A 21,090-nucleotide genomic window follows, 5' to 3' on the forward strand; every position below is an offset into this window, starting at 1 on the left:
AGCTTCAGGTCGACTTGGCCCCATATATATATGTGGTCATATACGTTGTAAAGAGTACCAGAAAAAGAGAAATAAAGGATCAGGAGTGACACGCCCCTGTTGCTATAATCGAGTCTGGTGCCTTGTGTTCTCACGTGAGTTTCTAGTCGGCGACTTCGTACGTATACGCGTGTGTTCCGGCCGGAGGGAGTCGATCCAGGGGCTTGGTACAGCTTCGTACGTGTGTGCGCAGCGAAAGGCTGGTCTCAAAGTCAACACTATTCCAACAATTGGTATCAGAGCAAGGTTCAAGATCGTTGGGTGAGCACTGCGACTGCGTCGAGCGATGATCAAGAACATGGCTGAAAAAGGAGGAAGCGTGTTTGTCCAATACCCGATGCTGACGAAGAGCAACTACTTGATTTGGGTGATCAAGATGAAGGCGTTGATCCGCGCACAAGGAGTTTGGGATGCGGTGGTGGCCGTCTCCGGCAAGGTGGACGACACGAAGGATCAGAAGGCGTTGACAGCTATCTATCAAAGTATCTCGGATGATGTGTTCGCCTTCATTGCTGAGAAGACGACATCACATGAAGCTTGGGAGGCGATAAAGATGAATCGTCTTGGAGACGATCGCATCAAGGAGGCAAGGTTGCAAACCCGCAAGTCTGAGTTCGAGAGGCTCAAGTTGAAGGACACGAAAACAATCGATGACTTTGCTCTCCGGATGACAACCATCGTCAATGGGATACGAGGGCTTGGAGAAAAGTTCGAGGAGACAACCGCCGTTAAGAAAATCCTTCGAGCTGTCCCGCCAAAGTTTCTCCAGATTGCACCTGCCATAGAGCAGTTTAGCGATTTCAAGACGATGACTATGGAGGAAGTCATGGGGAGGTTGAAGGTTCATGAGGAACGATTGCGCAGCTATGACGAGGACGACCAAGACGGTGAACAAGTTTTGTTGACAAGATCGGAGTGGAGAGCAAGAGAGCATCGTCGTGATAAATCCAAGGACAAGTGCTTCAATTGCCAAGACCTAGGACATCATGCATATGAGTGTCCCGAAAAGAAGAGGGGTAAGAGGAAAAATATGGCGGATTGTAATCTCATCCAGGATGATGAGGACGATCCGAGATTGTTCTAAAGAAAAAGAAAAAAAGAGAAAGAAAAAAAAGAAAAAAGAAAAAAAGAAAAAAAATAGTCGTTGTGTTTTTTCTGTCATCTTGTCAAAGGAGTCATAGGTTGAAGCGGTGTGCACGGTGTTTCGTGAGTCATGTCCATGTCCTCATGGAGCGTCCTGGTCGCGGCCAGTGTGGATTCGGTGTGATGCCGAAGGCGGACGGTGGTAGATGAAGCCGTCATAAAGCGAGGAGGTGTGCGACCAATGGAGAGTGGATCTACTGCAAGCAAGTACAAGGAGTATGGTGCGGACCGAGTGCAAGGCAGAGGCCAAGCAATGGCGGTGGCACAACATTGTAGAGCAAGAAGGCGCTGCATGTTTCCAGTCGAGTCATACTCAACGTACAGACATGACATGTTTAGTCGAGTCATAGATGTGGTAAGTTTGGATTAGGGAGAGATTGTTAGAGATTAATCCAAACTACGTATTAGAGTTGGAGACGTGGCTTGCATGCCAACGTGAGCGTCAAGTACTAGGAGTCCTAGTTTGAATCAGTTTTGGATTGCTAGGTTAGCTAGTTTCAGGTCGGTTTGGCCCCATATATATATGTGGTCATATACGTTGTAAAGAGTACCAGAAAAAGAGAAATAAAGGATCAGGAGCGACACGTCCCTGTTGCTATAATCGAGTCTGGTGCCTTGTGTTCTCACGTGAGTTTCTAGCCGGCGACTTTGTACGTATACGCGTGTGTTCCGGCCGGAGGGAGTCGATCCAGGGGCTTGGTACAGCTTTGTACGTGTATGTGCAGCGGAAGGCTGGTCTCAAAGGCAACGCTATTCCAACAAACCGCTCCGGGATCGGGCGCTGCCGCCGGCGCCGGCGCCGGAGCCGGACTGCCCTCGCCGGCTCGCCCTCGAGTGCATCTGACTTCCTCTTCCTGCTGGTAGTCTCACTCCTCTTACTACTACCGCCAGCCTCCATCTCCTTTGCCAGAGACGGCTGCTAGTCCGGCGGTGAGGAGAATTAGGTTTCGAAGTTTGGTGGTGGAGGTCAGGATCGGAGCAGGACGAGGGTAGCTTCTGAGGATGACAGTCGAACCCTACTGTCCGATGTGAGTAAATGGTAAGCTGGCATGAGCAAGTAGAAACTGCCCGCGGTGTGGCATGTGGGCATGGGAGCAAACCTTTACTGGGCGTCAAAAAGGATATCCGTCCAGCCGCAGCTTTAATTTGTTGCAAAAGAGAAGGGCGTCAAAGCTAGCGACAGCCAGGAGACGGTGGATTGTCGGGACGGCGGTGAGTCAGGAATGAGGGACCAATACATTTCAGTGTTCTGACATTTTATGGAATTCCGTGTAGTTTCTTCAGTCAGTACCAACGATCGAGGGATTAATACATTACACTGTTCTGACAGTTTTTACCGTGGCTATTCTATGCGAAGGATCATGAGAAGGGCATGGCTTCCTCCACCAATGCTTCTTTTCGATTTCATATTTCATGTCCACCGTTGCTTCCTCCATCCTTCCTCTCTATTTTTCATTACTCCCCAACAATCGAGTCCTCCATCAAACTAAAATTTTAGATGAAGACCATCAACCTAAGTGAAGATCCATTTAGCCAATAACCCAGCCGGGCCAGGGGTATATTCACTTATAATTAATTAATAACAATAAAACAGGGGCAGTCCCTGTCCATCCCAGCTACCCCTGCTACGTGCTCGTTTTCCGCCTTGGAGTCGGCTCCGCTTGGCCACCTCGCTAAGGTGGTGGCGGACTTGGCCATAGTGTTCCGGGGAGAGATCCCCCCCCCCCCCCCCCCCCCCCCCCGCTAGTTCAGATTGATGCTATTCGCGTGAGGGAAAACCTCGATGGGCGTCTTGCCAAGGCCCGTGCACGCCTTCCGACCTCCTCGGGCGCCCCTTTCGGGACTGCCCCGAGCGTTCAGCCGCATGCGGCGGCCAATCCTCTGGAGATCCGGGGCCATACCCGCTCTCGCACCGCAGCCCTCCGCACCCAGACACTAGTAGAAAAAGGGTCAAACGTGAAGCACATTAGTGCCGGTTTGAGTTTGAGCCGGCACTAATGTGTACATTAGTGCCGGTTCCAACGGCTAGCCGGGCCGCTCTCATTAGTACCGGTACGTGGCGAACCTTTAGCACCGGTTCGTGCCACGAACCGGTACTAAAGTGAGTGGTGGCAGGATGTTGTCAGTCCGGGGCCCCTCCAGCACCTTTAGTACCGGGTCGTATCACGAATCGGTACTAAAGTTCGTCCTACATAGACCCTTCGTCCATCCGAGCTCGCTCTGTTCTTCCCCTTTCCGCTCTCCTCTATGTTCTTTTCCCTCTTCCCCTCAAGCTCATCACACATTTTTCCCAAGATTTGAAGGCCCCCATCCATTCAAATGATCACAAAGGTTAGCAACTCTTTCCTTTCATCTCTCATTGCTAGATTAGCTCGTGCAATGCTTTATATAGTGATTGATTTTTGAGTCTAGTAATTTGGGAGGAATTATATGTATGTGCTAGTATTTGATTTATATGCAATTTGAGGTCAAAAATAACACTTAGTTTTGCATATGTAGGTGTGGTTTACTTAGTACCTTCTAAATCTCCGTCGTAACCACCGTCGATCGCTCGCAACGTCCCGTCGCCGGCACCACCTTGTGGTGAGCCTCTTGTTCATGAAGTTTTATATAAAAAAATGATGTTTGTGTGATTTGGATATATAGTTACTCGTATAATTATCTTACCCATACGTTGTTTGTTATGCATAGTGCCATGGTTTTGATATCCGTCCCCGTCGGCCCTCGTCCGGGTTATGATTCGGATGTGGTATATTCTCTTTTAAAACTATTCATTGCATTTCGTGTTTATGACAAATTATGCCCATCAAGTTGACATAGATATTTGTATGTAGGAGGTAGTTGAACCCAAAATTCCAACCGACCCTATTGTCGAGAGGTTAAATTTAGTTGAAAGAGAAAACGAGGGTTTGAAGGAAAAATTGAAAAGAATTGAGGGGGAGAAGATGGAATTGGAGTTGCATGTTGCCGATGTCGTTGATGATCACAAGATTAAGATGGAGAAAATGCGCTTGAAGATTAGAAAGATTAGAAAATATGCCATTCATAGTGAGGCTTGGTATCATTACGCTGTTGGATCAATTGTTACCTTAGTTGCGATCTTCATCGCATTTGTTGTTGCATTTAAATTCTTTAGCTAGAGAGTTATTCGTTTGTTGCATTGAAGTGTTGTATGCTCTTTATGTATGAACTTTATGTATTGTATTAATTTGATGTTTTTGGTGGTGTGTATTGAAGATGAGCCGGCAATGGATGTACGATGACCGATGCTCTCCCGAGTTCATTAATGGTGTGCGTACTTTTCTGCTTGCGGCTGAGGCAAACAAGCGAGCGGATGGTTTTATGCATTGTCCATGTGCTGGCTATAACAGTGGTCGCAATTACTCTACGTCAAGAACTATTCACGTCCACCTGTTTGAGTCCGGTTTCATGCCCCACTATAATGTTTGGACCAAGCATGGAGAAAGAGGGGTTATGATGGAAGACAATGAAGAAGAAGAGGACGACGACAACTATCCTGGCCATTGGTTCCCTGAATACGATGATACAACAATGAGGGAAGAAGCTGAGCCGGTAATGCGGGAAGAAGCTGAGCTGGCAATGCAGGAAGAAGCTGAAGAAGAGGCATCGTATGAGCCCGTTGATGATCTAGGTCGGGCCATTGCCGATGCAAAGAGAAACTGCGCAAGTGATATGGAGAAGAAGAAGTTGCAGCGCATGTTAGAGGATCACAAAAAATTGTTGTACCCGAATTGCGTAGGTGACAAGAAAAAGCTGGGCACCACACTGGAATTGCCGCAATGGAAGGCAGAGAATGGTGTATCTGACAAGGGATTTGGAAATGTGCTGGTAATGATAAAGGATATGCTTCCAAAGGACAACGAATTGCCCGAGAGTACGTACCAAGCAAAGAAGGCTGTCTGCCCTCTAGGGTTAGAGGTGCAGAAGATACATGCATGCCCTAATGATTGCATCCTCTACCGCGGTGAGTACGAGGATTTGAACGCTTGCCCGGTATGCGGTGCATTGCGCTATAAGATAAGCCGCGATGACCCTGGTGATGTCGAGGGCGAGCGCCCCAGGAAGAAGATTCCTGCCAAGGTGATGTGGTATGCTCCTATAATACCACGATTGAAACATTTGTTCCAAAACAAAGAGCATGCCAAGGCGATGCGATGGCACAGAGAAGACCGTAAGAAAGAGGAAAGTTGAGAGTACCCGCTGATGGGTCGCAGTGGAGAAAAATTGAAAGAAAGTATGGGAAGGAGTTTGCAGATAACGCAAGGAACGTATGGTTTGGTCTAAGCGCAGATGGCATTAATCCTTTTGGGGAGCAGAGCAGCAACCATAGCACCTGGCCTGTGACTCTATGTTTGTATAACCTTCCTCCTTGGTTGTGCATGAAGCGGAAGTTCATTATGATGCCAGTGCTCATCCAAGGCCCTAAGCAACCCGGCAATGACATTGATGTGTACCTAAGGCCATTAGTTGAAGAACTCTTACAACTGTGGAATGGAACAGGTGTACGTGCATGGGATGAGCATGTGGGGGAAGAATAAGACCTAAAGGCATTGCTGTTCATGACCATCAATGTTTGGTCTACTCTCAGTAACCTTTCAGGACAGACAAACAAGGGATACCGCGCATGCACGCACTGTTTGGATGATACCGACAGTATATATTTGGCTAATTGTAAGAAGAATGTGTACCTGGGACATCGTCGATTTCTTCCGAGCAGGCATCCCGTAAGAAAGAAAGGCAAGCATTTCAAAGGTGAGGCGGATCACCGGACGAAGCCTCGCCACCGTACTGGTGCTGATGTACATGATATGGTCAAGGATTTGAAGATGGTCTTTGGAATGGGTCCTGGTGGACAACCTGTTCCAAATGACGCTCACGGACGCGCACCCATGTGGAAGAAGAAATCTATATTTTGGGACCTGCCCTATTGGAAAGACCTAGAGGTCCGCTCCACAATCGACGTGATGCACGTGACGAAGAATCTTTGTTTGACCCTGCTTGGCTTCTTGGGCGTGTATGGGAAGAAAAAAGATACACCTGAGGCACGGGAGGACCAGCAACGTATGCACGGAAAAGACGGCATAGATCAGGGTCATGCAAGCTATGCTCTTACCAAAGAAGAGAAGGAAATCTTCTTTGAATGCCTGCTTAGTATTAAGGTACCGTCTGGCTTCTTGTCGAATATAAAGGGAATAATAAACATGGCAGAGAAAAAGTTTCAGAACCTAAAGTCTCATGACTGCCACGTGATTATGACGCAACTGCTTCCGGTTGCATTGAGGGGGCTTCTACCAGAAAACGTGCGATTAGCCATTCTGAAGCTATGTGCATTTCTCAATGCAATCTCTTAGAAGGTAATCGATCCAGAAATCATACCAAGGTTAGAGAATGATTTGGTGCAATGTCTTGTCAGTTTGGAGTTGGTGTTCCCACCATCCTTCTTCAACATCATGACGCACGTCCTAGTTCACCTATGTGAAGAGATTAACGTTTTGGGTACTGTATTTCTACACAATATGTTCCCCTTTGAGAGGTTCATGGGAGTCTTAAAGAAATATGTTCATAACCGTGCTAGGCCAGAAGGAAGCATCTCCAAGGGCCATGAAAATGAGGAGGTCATTGAGTTTTGTATTGACTTTATTCCTGACCTTAAGCCGATTGGTGTTCCTGAATCGTGACATAAGGGCAGACTGGATGGAAAAGGCACGCTAGGAGGGGAACAAATAATATGTATGGACGGACATTCTCTCACTGAAGCACACTACACAGTTCTACAAAATTCTGCCTTCGTGGCTCCATATATGGATGAACACAAGAATTTGCTACGCTCCAAACACCCGGAGCGGTCTGATGTCTGGATTACACATGAACAAACCAGGAGTTTCGCCAACTGGTTGCAGACACGTACCATGCATGATACCCTATTGAAGATGACGTGTACTTGTTGTCCCAGTTACCATCTTCGAATATAATGACTTTCAAAGGGTACGAGATAAATGGTAATACATTTTACACGATCGCCCAAGATAAGAAGAGCACCAACCAAAACAGTGGTGTCCGCTTTGATGCAGAAACCAAGACAGGAAAGGAAACATATTATGGTTATATACAGGACATATGGGAACTTGACTATCGACGTGGTTTCAAGGTCCCTTTGTTTCGGTGCAAATGGGTCAATATGACACGAGGCAGGGAAACGGAAGACCCGCAGTACGGAATGACAACAATGGATCTCAACAATCTTGCGTATGCAGATGAACCATTCGTCCTAGCCAATGATGTGGCACAGGTTTTCTATGTGAAGGACATGTCTACCAAGCCAAGAAAAAGAAAAGATAAGGAAGCGAATGCATCGTACGATGAGCCAAAGCGGCACATATTTCTTTCTAGGAAGAGAAACATCGTGGGAGTGGATGACAAGACAGACATGTCAGAAGATTATGAAAAGTTTGATGAAATTGCTCCATTCACAATGAATATTGACCCGAGCATCCCGTTAAATGATGAAGATTTTCCATGGTTACGGCGCAAAGGGACACACGCGAAGAAAAAGTTTCACACCCAAGATCCGGGATGTGATTGGCTTCACTATCATCAGTTTCTTCTGTGTTTCACACCCAGGAGGGAATCTCTGTAATAGTTAGGGTAGTTATGTGTTTTGGCATTTGAAACGCAAGGAAATTTTTTGTGCAAACAAATTCTTTCAAGCCTTTACTGATTTTTAATGTTAAGTAATTCACAAACTAGTGATTCACACTAATTTCAAATAATTCAAAATTTAAACTATTCAAATTTGAAAACTACGGGCACTAACAGAAAGTTTGTAATTTTTTGTACCTAAAGCAAAAATATTCACAAAGAAACTCTAAATACACAAAAAAATAACTCAAAAAAAATAAAGCAAAAAAAAATAAAAAAAGCCCGCCTATTGGGCCAGAGCGGCCTGCATATGACTAGAAACCCAACCTGTTGTTGGGCCAGGATGCAGGCCCGCAAAGGCCCAGTAGGCCCATAGGGCAGCACAGAACATGTAGGCCCAGTAGGCCTGCTTTGGAGAGGAGCTCGAGAGAACTTCTGCACGGGGGTTTATAAACCAGTGCGAACGCCCCTCGGCTAGCGAGGTGGGACTAAACTTGCCGCACAGCATCTTGCCAGCGCACCCCCTTTAGTACCGGGTGGTGGCTCCAACCGGTACTAAAGGCCCCCCCTTTAGTACCCGTTGGAGCCACCACCCAGTACTAAAGGGTGTGCGGTTCCCGCCGCTTGGCCTGGCCAAAACAGGCCTTTAGTACCGGTTGGTGGCTCCAACCGGTACTAAAGGTCCATCCTATATAACTAAACACTTCAAAAATTTCAGTTTCTCATCTGCTTCTTCTCCTCTGCCCCGTCGCCCGCCACCCCGTCCCCGTCATCTCCGCCCCGTCGTCCCCGTCCCCGTCGTCCCTATCATCACCGCCGCGCCATCCCGGCACGTCCCGCGTCGTCCCCGTCCCCGTCATCGCCGCCCCGTCCCCGTCGTCGCCGCCCCGGCCCGTCCCCGTCATCGCCGCCCTGGCCCGTCCCCGTCGTCGCTGCCCCGTCCTTGTCCCCGTCGTCGCCATCCCCGTCGTCGCCGCGCCCGTCGCCGTCCCCGTCGCCGCCCCCCGTCGCCTCTCGCCTCGCCGGTGAGCACACACGCACATACATTTTTTTAGTTTTTTAGTTATAGAAATAGTTATAAAAATGTTAGAAATTTTTCTTTTTTTAGTTATAGAAATAGTTAGTTATATAGCATTGTTAGAAATGTTATAGAAAAGTTAGAATTGTTAGGAATTTTTCTGTTTTTTAGTTATAGAAATAGTTATAAAAAAGTTAGAAATTTTTCTTTTTTTAGTTATAGAAATAGTTAGTTATATAGCATTGTTAGAAATGTTATAGAAAAGTTAGAATTGTTAGGAATTTTTCTGTTTTTTAGTTATAGAAATAGTTAGAAAAAAGTTAGAAATTTTTCTTTTTTTTAGTTATAGAAATATTAGAAATGTTATACAAATGTTAGTTATATATATAGAAATGTTATAATTTTTTTCTATTTTTTAGTTATAGAAATATTAGAAATGTTATAGAAATTTTAGTTATATAGCATTGTTGGAAATGTTATAGGAATGTTAGTTATATAGAAATGTTAGAAATTTTAGTTATCAAAATCCAATCATTAAAAAAATGTTACTTTTTGCGGGCGTATAGCTAGTATTTGTTCTCGACCATGCCCGGCCCACATCCTCGCCGTCGACCCGTCCGCGACGACGTCCGACTGACCCATGTCCGGGGCTGGGCTCCGCGGGCTTGCACTGGGAGGTGCTGCCTGGAGGGGCACGCCACTTGATGAGGAACCCGGCCCCGGTCGTCGACCTTGATCTCGTTTGGTGGCGTTCGCGTGGGCCAGTTTCGGTGCGGAGGGAGCCGGCCCCGCCGGAGGTGGTACGTCGCCATGTCAGGGAGGAGGACGAGCACGTCAATCGCTACATGGTTGCGTTAGAGGGCGGCAGGTTCTCCAATACCTGGCAATTTCTTCAGGGATCTCACTTCAGCTATGATCCTGTGAGGGTTCCTTCTCTTTGGGAGTCCACCGCCCACGCCGCATGATCCGACGATGTATTCGAGATTATATCTATTATTCGAGACGATGTATTCGAGATTATATCTATTATTCGAGACGACGTATTCGAGATTATATTCGATGATGCTTATTATGTACTATGATTGATTCAGTTTTTCCTTATTAATTGATTGCATCCATGCATTGTAATTTGAATATATTTATTTTGGATTAGTTAAACAAAACCCATGGCAGACAATACCACCAGAGTGGTAGAAGAGGTCCTGTTTAATATCATACGCAATCCTCGCGGGCCAGATGATGATCAGAATCAAGAAGATTATGACGGCTCCGAATATCTAAACAACAGCGGGGAGGGTGATATGATATTCGATCACGACGCCCAAATTGATGAAGTCATGAACTATGAACATGACGAAGAAAATGTTGATCTTGAAACAAGAAAGACCGGCGAGGTATATATATTTATATAAGCAGGCATCTGGTGATCATCACATGTTTTAAATGACTTGAAGATATATTAACGAATCGATCTTTCTTCTTTCAGCCATCGGGATCGAGCAAATCTTCAGGCAACAGGACGAAACAAGGCCCGAACAAAAAGTTGAAGGAGGGCGTAAAGTACAATATCGAGGCAATCAGACCTAATGGCCAACCATTTGCGCCTAAGAAGATTGCGGACAAGTTTGTTCGTTAGTGCGGAGTTCTTGTGAAGGACCAACTCCCGATTTCCCTTCAAGAATGGAGAGAGCCAGCAAAGCCACGTCCAGGAGTTACTTTTTTCGATGACAGACAAAAACATTTGCTTTGGGAAACGCTCATGGAACATTTCACCCTACCAGATCATTTCATAGATGCAGATGTGGAGAAAGTCAAGGACGCTGCTCTTAGGAAGATGGCGGTTGCATTCAAGAACCTCAAGATTCGTGAATGGGCCAAGTACGTCAACGAAGGAAGAAAGACTCCAGTATTCGAGGGAACACTAGAGAACCAAAGTGCTCATTGGGACGATTTCGTGAAATTCAAGGATTCGGAATTATCTAAGGAACGGTCGAGAATAAACAAGGCCAATGCCGCAAAAAAGGATAAGTTTCATAAGCTGGGGCCAGGTGGCTATGCGGTGGGAATGCTTAAGTGGGATAAGTCTGAGAAAGAGATGCTGGATTCAGGTGTCACTCCAGAAACATTGAGCTGCCCCCCCAGGTGCAGGACTTGGTTCTATGCGCATGGGGGGGAGTTGGACCCGAAGACAGGCAAAGTTTCGAAGAAGGCATGTCTGGACGGAGCCGAAGATAAGCTACTTGTTGCAATAGAAGAGACACGATCCGGGTTGTTCGAGCCCAACAGAGAGAACGACGAGCTTACGCGTGCCCTGGGATATCCTGAACACCCCGGAAGAACACGAGGCATGGGCGCTATTCCGTGGTATGAGGGGTTTTCGGACTGGAACGCCGACGACAGAACCCGTGCGAGAAAGAAGATTGCGGAGGAGAAGAAGAGGAAGATGGAGGAGGAGCAGAGGAAGCTAGACTATGAATGCCTTCAAGGCCTAGAATCAGCGCACGCGGACTTGGCAATCAAATTCCAGCGGCAGCAGGAGCAGATCGACTCACTTAGCCAGCAAAGTGGGTCTTAGCAGCTAGCGGATGATCCACCAATGGATAACACCGTCCCATCCATGCCGAGAAGCAGCATGGGTTCCGCCCCGGGCGACGCATTGCTGGATAGCTACCCAGTGGATGACATCATGGAGAACACTAACTACGAGCTACACTTCAAAATGAAGAACATATCCATGAATGTGGCGGACGCCCTTTCTTTTACAAATCCCCCCGAGGCAACCTTCCATTGCAACCTGATTCCAGCGGGCTATGCTCGTGTCTTGGTTGATGAGGTGGTGGACCAATATTCGGGGCTAGAGCTTGACATTCCTGGAGGTGACGATGAGCACACACTAGGAGAGGCTGTGACACCCAAAAATTTTTTGGCCTTGTTTTATTAATTAAGATTTTGCCAGGAATTAAAACTTTTATTTTCTGGGCTCCCTTTTTATTTTTGAACCATTATCTCCCTTGATTTATGGAGTTTTCCCCAAAGTGAAAACCTTTCAAATATGTTATTGGACTTGTTTAACCTCTCAAGAAAAACTTTTCTTTTATCAGTATAACTAATTTCATAATTAATTTGCTTGATCTTTATTTTCTTGAAAAAATGGTTTTTCAAGGTTATATGGCCATAATTGAACTACAACCATTTGATAAGTTCATTCAAAAATCCCACAAAAATTTGGAGATGTCATGTGATGTTTTTAATTCACTTTTATACAAAAATATCTTTTATTCATGAAATAATTTGAGCTCCACACCCAATTTTTCTTCTCTGGTCCAGAGTGCAATTTTGCACTACAACCCTTTTAAATATTTCTTTCTGGCCTCCACCAAAATTATGGGATGTTGGTAGTAGCATATGATTCAACATAATGCAAAAACCTAGTGTTGTTCTTTGAAAAATTTGAGTGAATCAACCTCTTTTCCATTCTGGTCCAGCCTTGTAATTTCTACTACAACCCTATTTATTTTTGCTCCAATGATCTTGTGCTTTCTCCTACTTGTAGACAGCCCTACCAAACCCCTAAATCCAGGAGCATGCACCCATTGGATTATTTTTGGTTAATGAAATAATGTCATTTATTTCCTATCCAGAATTGTAGTTTTGCAAAACTTGCACTAACAAGTTTCTGCTTTTGGCAAACTAACCTCACCACCATCTGGTACATCTAAGGAGACCTTGATCTGGAGAATTTGGCCACCCCAAGTATTGCCTAGATGCCCTTGGCATTTTGACAAACACCCTGTGTGCATAGCCAGATTTGGCATGGATTCAAGTTTACACTGTGAACTTGCACTTCTGATCAAACCAACATGTCCACTAAACTCCCAGTTACTCCTAACCTGGGTCTGTTTAGTGCCAGCCTCACCCAAGCCCTGTAGCAGGCCCTGGCATTACGACGAGCACATCGCGTGCACGGCCAGAGCGCGAGCAGAGCGTGCGTTTGGCACGCGTTTTGCACGTGCCGTGCCCGAGCCGACGCGTCGCGCCCCTAGCTTGCCCCCACTGCAGAACCACGCCACACACGTCCCTCCTCACCGCTTCACGCCAAGCCGCCCCTCGCCACGCCCCGGCAGGCCAAGAGCTAGCCGCCGCAGCCGCCCGACAGCCTCTGCTCATGTCGGCGCCACCGAGCCTCCCCCACTCGCCACCTGCCGCCTGGAGTAGTGCGTGCTCATCCGCAAGCGTGTCCCCTAGCGCTCGTCGCCGCCACGACGCCCTGCCACTACAGGAAGGCGGTCCGCCGTCGTTCTTATCCGGCCGCCGCAAACCGACCTCGTCGCGCTATATAAGGAGGCCCCCGAACTCATTCAAGCACGCAGGCGACCTCAGGCCACCCCCATGGCACCCCCACAGCCAGCAATCGTCGGGGGAAAGCTGTCTTCCCCAACCCTGGCCGGTTCGGCCGCCGCCACGTCCCAGCTCCATTCACCGCAACCAAGGCCTCCCCATCTCCGTTCTCTTCACCAGGAACCTTCTCATCCTCCCGTGAACTCGTTCCCCTGCTCGATTTTGATCGGGAACCACCGCAGCCCCAAACTCACTTCGCCCCCGAAGCCATCTCCGCCGCGGAGCTCGTCGCCGGCAACTCCGTCCACGTCGGTGACCATAGCGGGTACCCCCGAGTTCGTCTCGACCTCCTGAGCACGCCCATGCACTCAGATCGCCGAGGGACACCGCCATTCGCCGGCGAGCCTCACCGGAGCTCCGCCTCTGTTTGGTCAGGGGAAGACGACGCGCGCGTGGACCAGTCAAACCTGACCGGTGGGCCAAGCGGGCCCACTGTCAGTGACCCACGCGCCGTCCACGCTGGAGTAAGTGGAGGCGTAATACCCGTAGTACGTTTTCTCTGTCCGAAGGCGTAATCTCTGTTGAAGCGTTTTCTTTTTCCTGATTTTATTAAAAACAGATTTTGACCACAGCTTTGACTGTCTGTAACTTTTTAAATATAACTCCAAATGAATTAATTCTTTTTCCTACATCTCTCAAATATTGTCTAGTTTATTTTAAGATTTATTTGAAAAATTTCCAAACAACTTTTTTGTACTGTTTTTGAAATATGTTTTATTTGCATATTTTTGAAAATAGGATTTTTGGGAGAGAAAGAAGCTTTCAAAAATTTTGGAGAGCACCCCTCACATCTCCACACCATGAAGGCAAGCATTCTGAACCCCGAAATAATATTTTTGGTGTGTTAGTTGACACGTTTATAACACCACCTTATATCGGAGAACTTGTTATTTCATGTGATACGATCATTTGCATGAATGCATATTAGTGATTTCCTTGCTATTGGAAATGAATGTACTTGTGATGGTAATCATCCTCATGTGCCTTGCATGCATGCCGGAAAGGAATCCGGGAAAGCCTCTGCCTTGGGTAGGAGTGAGCTTGTCGCCGGTCCCCGTCGGGACGGTTATGTACGGTATGGCATGGTAAGGTATATTGAGTGGTGATTTTGTTGGTTGAAATATATTTGTTATACATGTCATGCAGGGAATTTATAAACCTCCTGAGTCGACCGTAGATCGAGTCTTGTTCCAGTAACCGCCATACTTGTTTTGTACTACCACTTGTCCCTGCCGCAGGTAGGGTACGGTTCAGTAATTCGTCAACCCCTTTCAAGCACACACCGTACAGAGAGGCCATGGTGGAAGACACCGGTTGTAGCCGGTAGGCAGGCCACCTGGTCCGGGGGCATGGGTGTTTCCGGTTGGGACCGAGAGGGGAGTCCACCCCTTAGAGTGCGCGATATAAATTTGATCCCATGCTACGCGAGGTTGTAGCCTCCCCACTTAGAGTTTTGCTTAACAAGTGTCATGGGTGATTCCAGACACCGATGAGTTAAGCTGGTGTGTGCAAGTTAGGCGTGTTTTCAACTAAAAGGCCGTAGACGGAATTAGTCCCGATGGACTAAAGGAATCCGTTACTCGTGGGTAAAGAGTACACCCTCTGCAGAGATTAAAACCTATTCGAATAGCCGTGTCCATGGTTAAGGATTACAGTCTGGGATGGGTCAAGTGTTGGTCTTAGTGTCAGTCTTCGGAGGTGAATTATTGTTAAACCAAACTTGGATATCGACTGGTTACTTGTGAGGACCATGATTATTATTTTGTGACGGACTAACCCGTTGCATTATTTGCATTATCGAGTATCCCTGGGACGGTTCTACCTCCTGGATATTCATTGTGATTATTTATTTTATAAGCCCTTTATGTGGTGTCGCTGAGACGCCCGACTGTGGCATTGCTTGTTATTTATTTATTTTATAAGCCCTTTATGTGGTGTCGCTCAGACGCCCGACTGTGGCATTTCTCTTATAAGCCCTTTATGTGGTGTCGCTCAGACGCCCGACTGTGGCATTTCTTTTAAAGCCCTTTATGTGGTGTCGCTCAGACGCCCGACTGTGGCATTTCTTTTAAAAGCCCTTTATGTGGTGTCGCTCAGACGCCCGACTGTGGCATTTCTTTTAAAGCCCTTTATGTGGTGTCGCTCAGATGCCCGACTGTGGCATTTCTTTTAAAGCCCTTTATGTGGTGTCGCTCAGACGCCCGACTGCGGCATTTTATTCCCACTCCATTACTGCTTATTCATGTTGCATGAAAATAATCCGCTTGCATGCATAAAAGATGTTTTATTTATGACTGACGATGTGATCATGGAATTTTTCAGTGCATGATTATCAATTATATTATCCCAGTGTTCATAATGTTTGCGAGTACATTCAAAGTACTCACTGGCTTGTCCCTGGCTATTGTCTTGGCCAGATTTCTGCTTGGAGAGGAGCGTTGCGGTGACAGCCCCGGAAACTAAGCAACGGTGATAGCAGCCTCGCGAAGATAGGAGTTGACCTGGTCAGCTGTTTCTGTGGGAAATGGTGTCCGATAGACACTGACGACCCACAAACCGCTTCCGCCATCAACCACTAGAAACCCAATTGTCGTACTCACAGGCCAGAATGGTCTTGTACTACATATTTTGTATTTTTCTTGGAATTTCTGTATCAAGTTGGAGCCTTATGAGCTAACAGTAATCCTGGGGCTGATGAGCACGACGGTCTTTTTCTGGAAATTTATACCCAGAAAACCCGGTCGTGACAGACTTGGTATCAGAGCCAGGCTGACCATTGGCTAATCCTATCTTAGCCGGGTCTATAAACTTAGGCAGACCAACCCATCAAGCCATAGCCGAACCAAGCTTCTCATACAAGATAGCCACACAGTGACCCAACACCTTTTGGCAGTCGGTGCCCAACCTATCAACCTAACCTGTCGCTCATGCGCCAGTGACCGAATCCTGAATAGTCCTTTCTCGCAAGCGTGCAAAGGAAGACTCCGTCCCCTTTTTCCTATAAAAAGGGGCATGCTAGCCCCAACACAGCACAGCACAACCTCTACCCCAAACCAAGCTACAATGCCTGGCCCTGTCGTGCACAATGAGACCACAGCAACCAACCTTGGAGGCTTTGTGACCATACTCGCAAACCTCACCCGTCGTGCCTATGCGTTAGAAGAGCCCCCAGAATATGTTGTGTACCAAGGACCCATGAGCAGTGAGAACCGTCAATTCTGGGCCACTGTACACATCTACGGTAGGAGTCTAGAGCCCGAGCGCCCCTACAGGTTCACCGGAAGAACAACTTCCTTTGAACCCCAAGCCATCCAACTAGCTGCTCGAGAGGCTATAATTCATCTCCGGCACTTGTCGCCCAGAGTTAACTGTCGCTCGTTCCACTACTACCCCAGACGTGAAAGGTATGGTAGACCACCCCAAGTTGCCAACGGAGATCACGAGACAGATCCTGCATTGTTGCACCTAGTGCGCTATGTAAGTGCACTAGAGGAACTGTGTGATCAAATCACTATTGATCTAATCGCAGCTCGTGGAGAGCTGGTTCGTCGAGCCCCGGCGAGAGAAGAGAACGAGCCCAACGCCGACAGCCCAGTCGTGCTGTTTGGACGCCCGATTGAGTCCCTGAGGCCTGCCCCAGCCATCGGCCAAGGTGCTGCGATAACCCCAGAGGTGCTTCGTCGCATATTGGGAGCACACTCCAACGGGATTGTGGCCAACAATCCCCGAGATGGTCCTCATCACTACCCCGAGCCTGCAGCCCCTCAACCCACTCCAGCTAATTCCGACGACGAGACCCGTGGAGGAGCCTCAAAGCACGCCCGCTTGGATGTAAACGAGGTAGACTAAGTCACCCGAGTCGTATCGAGTCCCAGTGTACCCTCGCTTTGTAATCGTGTGACCTTGTAATTAAATGCCGCCTGTTGTCGTGCCTCTGTTTTAATAATAGCCTTGCCTGGATACGTCAGTATGCAGTATAAGATTTCTATCCCGGACACAGTTACCAAAAATCACCCCGTCAACCCCACAGTAACACATCACTATAGTGGAATGTGTGAATCTGTGGCTTGACCCCGACCCTTGGAACAGAGCTGAAAATTTTCTTTACCATTCACCTTGGTAAAAATGACCCAGCTCCGGTGCTATAAAAAGGCCACCGCGTGACCTTGCCAAGCACCTCTCACCTTGTGCACCACCCTCACAACCATTTCTTGCCATGTCGACCCCCAGCATTTATCTGAGAACCCCAGATGCAACCCCGGGTAGTTTTGTCAAGATATGCAGGATTTTACCTGCAGTACCATGGGCGCTACCCAGCCACCCCAGTACGAGCTGTTCAAATCGAGAATTACCCCTTCCACCTCGAGATATTGGGCAGCAGTACACATCCCTCCCGTAAACTCAAACCAAGATCCAACGGAGGTCTCCTTCGTGGGGAAATCTATGCCAACCCCACATATCGCCATAGAAGCTGTTGCATACGAAGCGCTTGTTCGCCTTCGATTCGCGGTACCTTATGCCACCGAACGAGGGTATTATTACTTCCCGAGCCGTGCAGCACCCGGAGGAGTGACATCTTTTCCCGGTGGACGAATTGAGAGAGACCCAGTCCTGGCCAACCTTGTCCAGTACATCATCGCTCAAGAGCGTTTAACCCAACGTGTGATGGGTTATCTCCAGAGCCTTGCAGATTTAAATCCTCAGGTCGCCATCGGCAGAGCACTAAGGCCCGACCAGGAGAGACACGTGCATCGACTGGTCAATACACTTCCCCCGATAGAAGAGGAGTGTATCCCAGTACCAGAGACGTTTTCTAGGGACCCCGTCCAGTTACCGTTTCCATTTTAGACGTTGCTGCGGTGTTCATTATTGCAACATTTATTTATGTGTGTGACTTATGCGTGATACCCTGGGTTTGTTCGACGAGTCAATTATTTGGCTTCTACTAATGGGTGTAGTTTTTGTTGTGGTTTATGCTCCTTTAAATTAACTGTTTTTCCCTCGCAAAATCCTGGAGTGAGATTTCTTTTCCCTGAGTTGCTACATCTGCACCTTCTCACGGCGTGGATTAACTAATTTCTCGCAACACCACGGCAGCAACTCACAACCATTATCATTCAGACTCATACACTGTTTGCAAAACTTTGCAACGTTGTTACATCCAGCTAATCACCCCCTAACAACGGTTAGCACCCGGCACACCCCATCTACTCCTCGTGATCACCACCATCACAGAGAGCCAACACCGAGCAGCAGCGTCGCGACGATCGTCGAGGATCATCGCGCACAGGAGCACGGAGAGCCCCAGCAGTGTCGCCAGCCCTCCGCATATCAGGATCGCAAACCAGTCCGGCATCGCCTCCGCCATTAGAGCCTAACCCAAGCTTTTGTAAGCAGTAATGGAGGAAGAAGGAGGAGAAGTGAGGCCAGGTGTGAGGAAGAAGAGAGGGGCACCCCGGCCATTTTGTAACTCGAGATCGGTGTACGGTGGGCGAAGTCCACCAACGCCGCTCGTCGCCGATCGCCGGTGTTCGGAGACGAATCCGCGAGCAGTGCCGACAGCGCGCTGGCCCGCGAGGTGAGTGCACGCTGCACCGACAGCTAGCACGCCGCGCACTACCGCGGTACGGCCTAGATGCCCTACGCGCTAGACATCGCCGGTGGAGAAAGCGCGTGGGAGAGAGGAAGAAGAGAGAACCAGAGGGAGAAGAAGAGGCTGACAATGGGCCCGGGTCCACCCGTCGGCCAGAGAGAGCACTGTGCTCTCGGTTACGACCAGCGTATATTTAAATTTAGAAGTTATTCTAAATTTATATCCAGCGTAGAAATCTCATGTTTTTGTCCCGAACCGTAGATTTTTTCCACGCAGCACCAGTATTCACACTGTGATTTTTCACCACTTATTGCCCTCTCACTGTAGCCACATTTTTACTGCTTATAGTTTTTCTTAAAACGACTTTTTAACAAATCTCGAGGACGAGATTTTTCTTAAGGGGGGTAGTGTTGTGACACACAAAATTTTTTTGGCCTTGTTTTATTAATTAAGATTTTGCCAGGAATTGAAACTTTTATTTTCTAGGCTCCCTTTTTATTTTTGAACCATTATCTCCCTTGATTTATGGAGTTTTCCCCAAAGTGAAAACCTTTCAAATATGTTATTGTACATGTTTAACCTCTCAAGAAAAACTTTTCTTTTATCATTATAACTAATTTCATAATTAATTTGCTTGATCTTTATTTTCTTGAAAAAATGGTTTTTCAAGGTTATATGGCCATAATTGAACTACAACCATTTGATAAGTTCATTCAAAAATCCCACAAAAATTTGGAGATGTCATGTGATGTTTTTAATTAACTTTTATACAAAAATATCTTTTATTCATGAAATAATTTGACCTCTACACCCAATTTTTCTTCTCTGGTCCAGAGTGCAATTTTGCACTACAACCCTTTTAAATATTTCTTTCTGGCCTCCACCAAAATTATGGGATGTTGGTAGTAGCATATGATTCAACATTATGCAAAAACCTAGTGCTGTTCTTTGAAAAATTTGAGTGAATCAACCCCTTTTCCATTCTGGTCCAGCCTTGTAATTTCTACTGCAACCCTATTTATTTTTGCTCCAATGATCTTGTGCTTTCTCCTACTTGTAGACAGCCCTACCAAACCCCTAAATCTAGGAGCATGCACCCATTGGATTATTTTTGGTTCATGAAATAATGTCATTTATTTCCTGTCTAGAATTGTAGTTTTGCAAAACTTGCACTAACAAGTTTCTGCTTTTGGCAAACTAACCTCAGCACCCTCTTGTACATCTAAGGAGACCTTGATCTGGAGATTTTGGCCACCCCAAGTATTGCCTAGATGCCCTTGGCATTTTGACAAACACCCTGTGTGCATAGCCAGATTTGGCATGGATTCAAGTTTACACTGTGAACTTGCACTTCTGATCAAACCAACATGTCCACTAGACTCCCAGTTACTCCTAACCTGGGTCTGTTTAGTGCCAGCCTCACCCAAGCCCTGTAGCAGGCCCTGGCATTACGACGAGCACATCGCGTGCACGGCCAGAGCGCGAGCAGAGCGTGCGTTTGGCACGCGTTTTGCACGTGCCGCGCCCGAGCCGACGCGTCGCGCCCCTAGCTTGCCCCCACTGCAGAACCACGCCACGCACGTCCCTCCTCACCGCTTCATGCCAAGCCGCCCCTTGCCACACCCCGGCAGGCCAAGACCTAGCTGCCGCAGCCGCCCGACAGCCTCTGCTCATGTCGGCGCCGCCGAGCCTCCCCTGCTCGCCACCTGCCTCCTGGAGCAGTGCGTGCTCATCCGCAAGCGTGTCCCTAGCGCTCGTCGCCGCCACGACGCCCTGCCACTACAGGAAGGCGGTCCGCCGTCGTTCTTATCCGGCCGCCGCAAACCGACCTCGTTGCGCTATATAAGGAGGCCCCCAAACTCATTCAAGCACGCAGGCGACCTCAGGCCACCCCCATGGCACCCCACAGCCAGCAATCGTCGGGGGAAAGCCGTCTTCCCCAACCCCGGCCGGTTCGGCTGCCGCCACGTCCCAGCTCCATTCACCGCAACCAAGGCCTCCCCCTCTCCGTTCTCTTCACCAGGAACCTTCTCATCCTCCCGTGAACTCGTTCCCCTGCTCGATTTTGATCGGGAACCACCGCAGCCCCAAACTCACTTCGCCCCCGAAGCCATCTCCACCGCGAAGCTCGTCGCCAGCAACTCCGTCCACGTCGGCGAGCATAGCGGGTACCCCTGAGTTCGTCTCGACCTCCTGAGCACGCCCATGCACTCAGATCACCGAGGGACGTCGCCATTCG

The 21,090-nt window shown here is 47.9% G+C and overlaps 1 protein-coding gene across 1 annotated transcript; it reads left to right on the plus strand.

Moving 5' to 3' along the window:
* Window positions 1-325: 325 nt before the first annotated feature.
* On the plus strand, window positions 326-1,123 carry LOC147970391 (uncharacterized). Its single transcript, XM_087523415.1, has one exon. The coding sequence runs from the start codon at window positions 326-328 to the stop codon at window positions 1,121-1,123; it is 798 nt and encodes a 265-aa protein (XP_087379541.1).
* The last annotated feature ends 19,967 nt before the right edge of the window (window positions 1,124-21,090 follow it).

The sequence above is a fragment of the Triticum urartu genome, chromosome 5A, assembly GCF_056163025.1.
Source record: "Triticum urartu cultivar PI428250 chromosome 5A, HENAU_Tu73, whole genome shotgun sequence".
Taxonomy (NCBI): domain Eukaryota; kingdom Viridiplantae; phylum Streptophyta; class Magnoliopsida; order Poales; family Poaceae; genus Triticum; species Triticum urartu.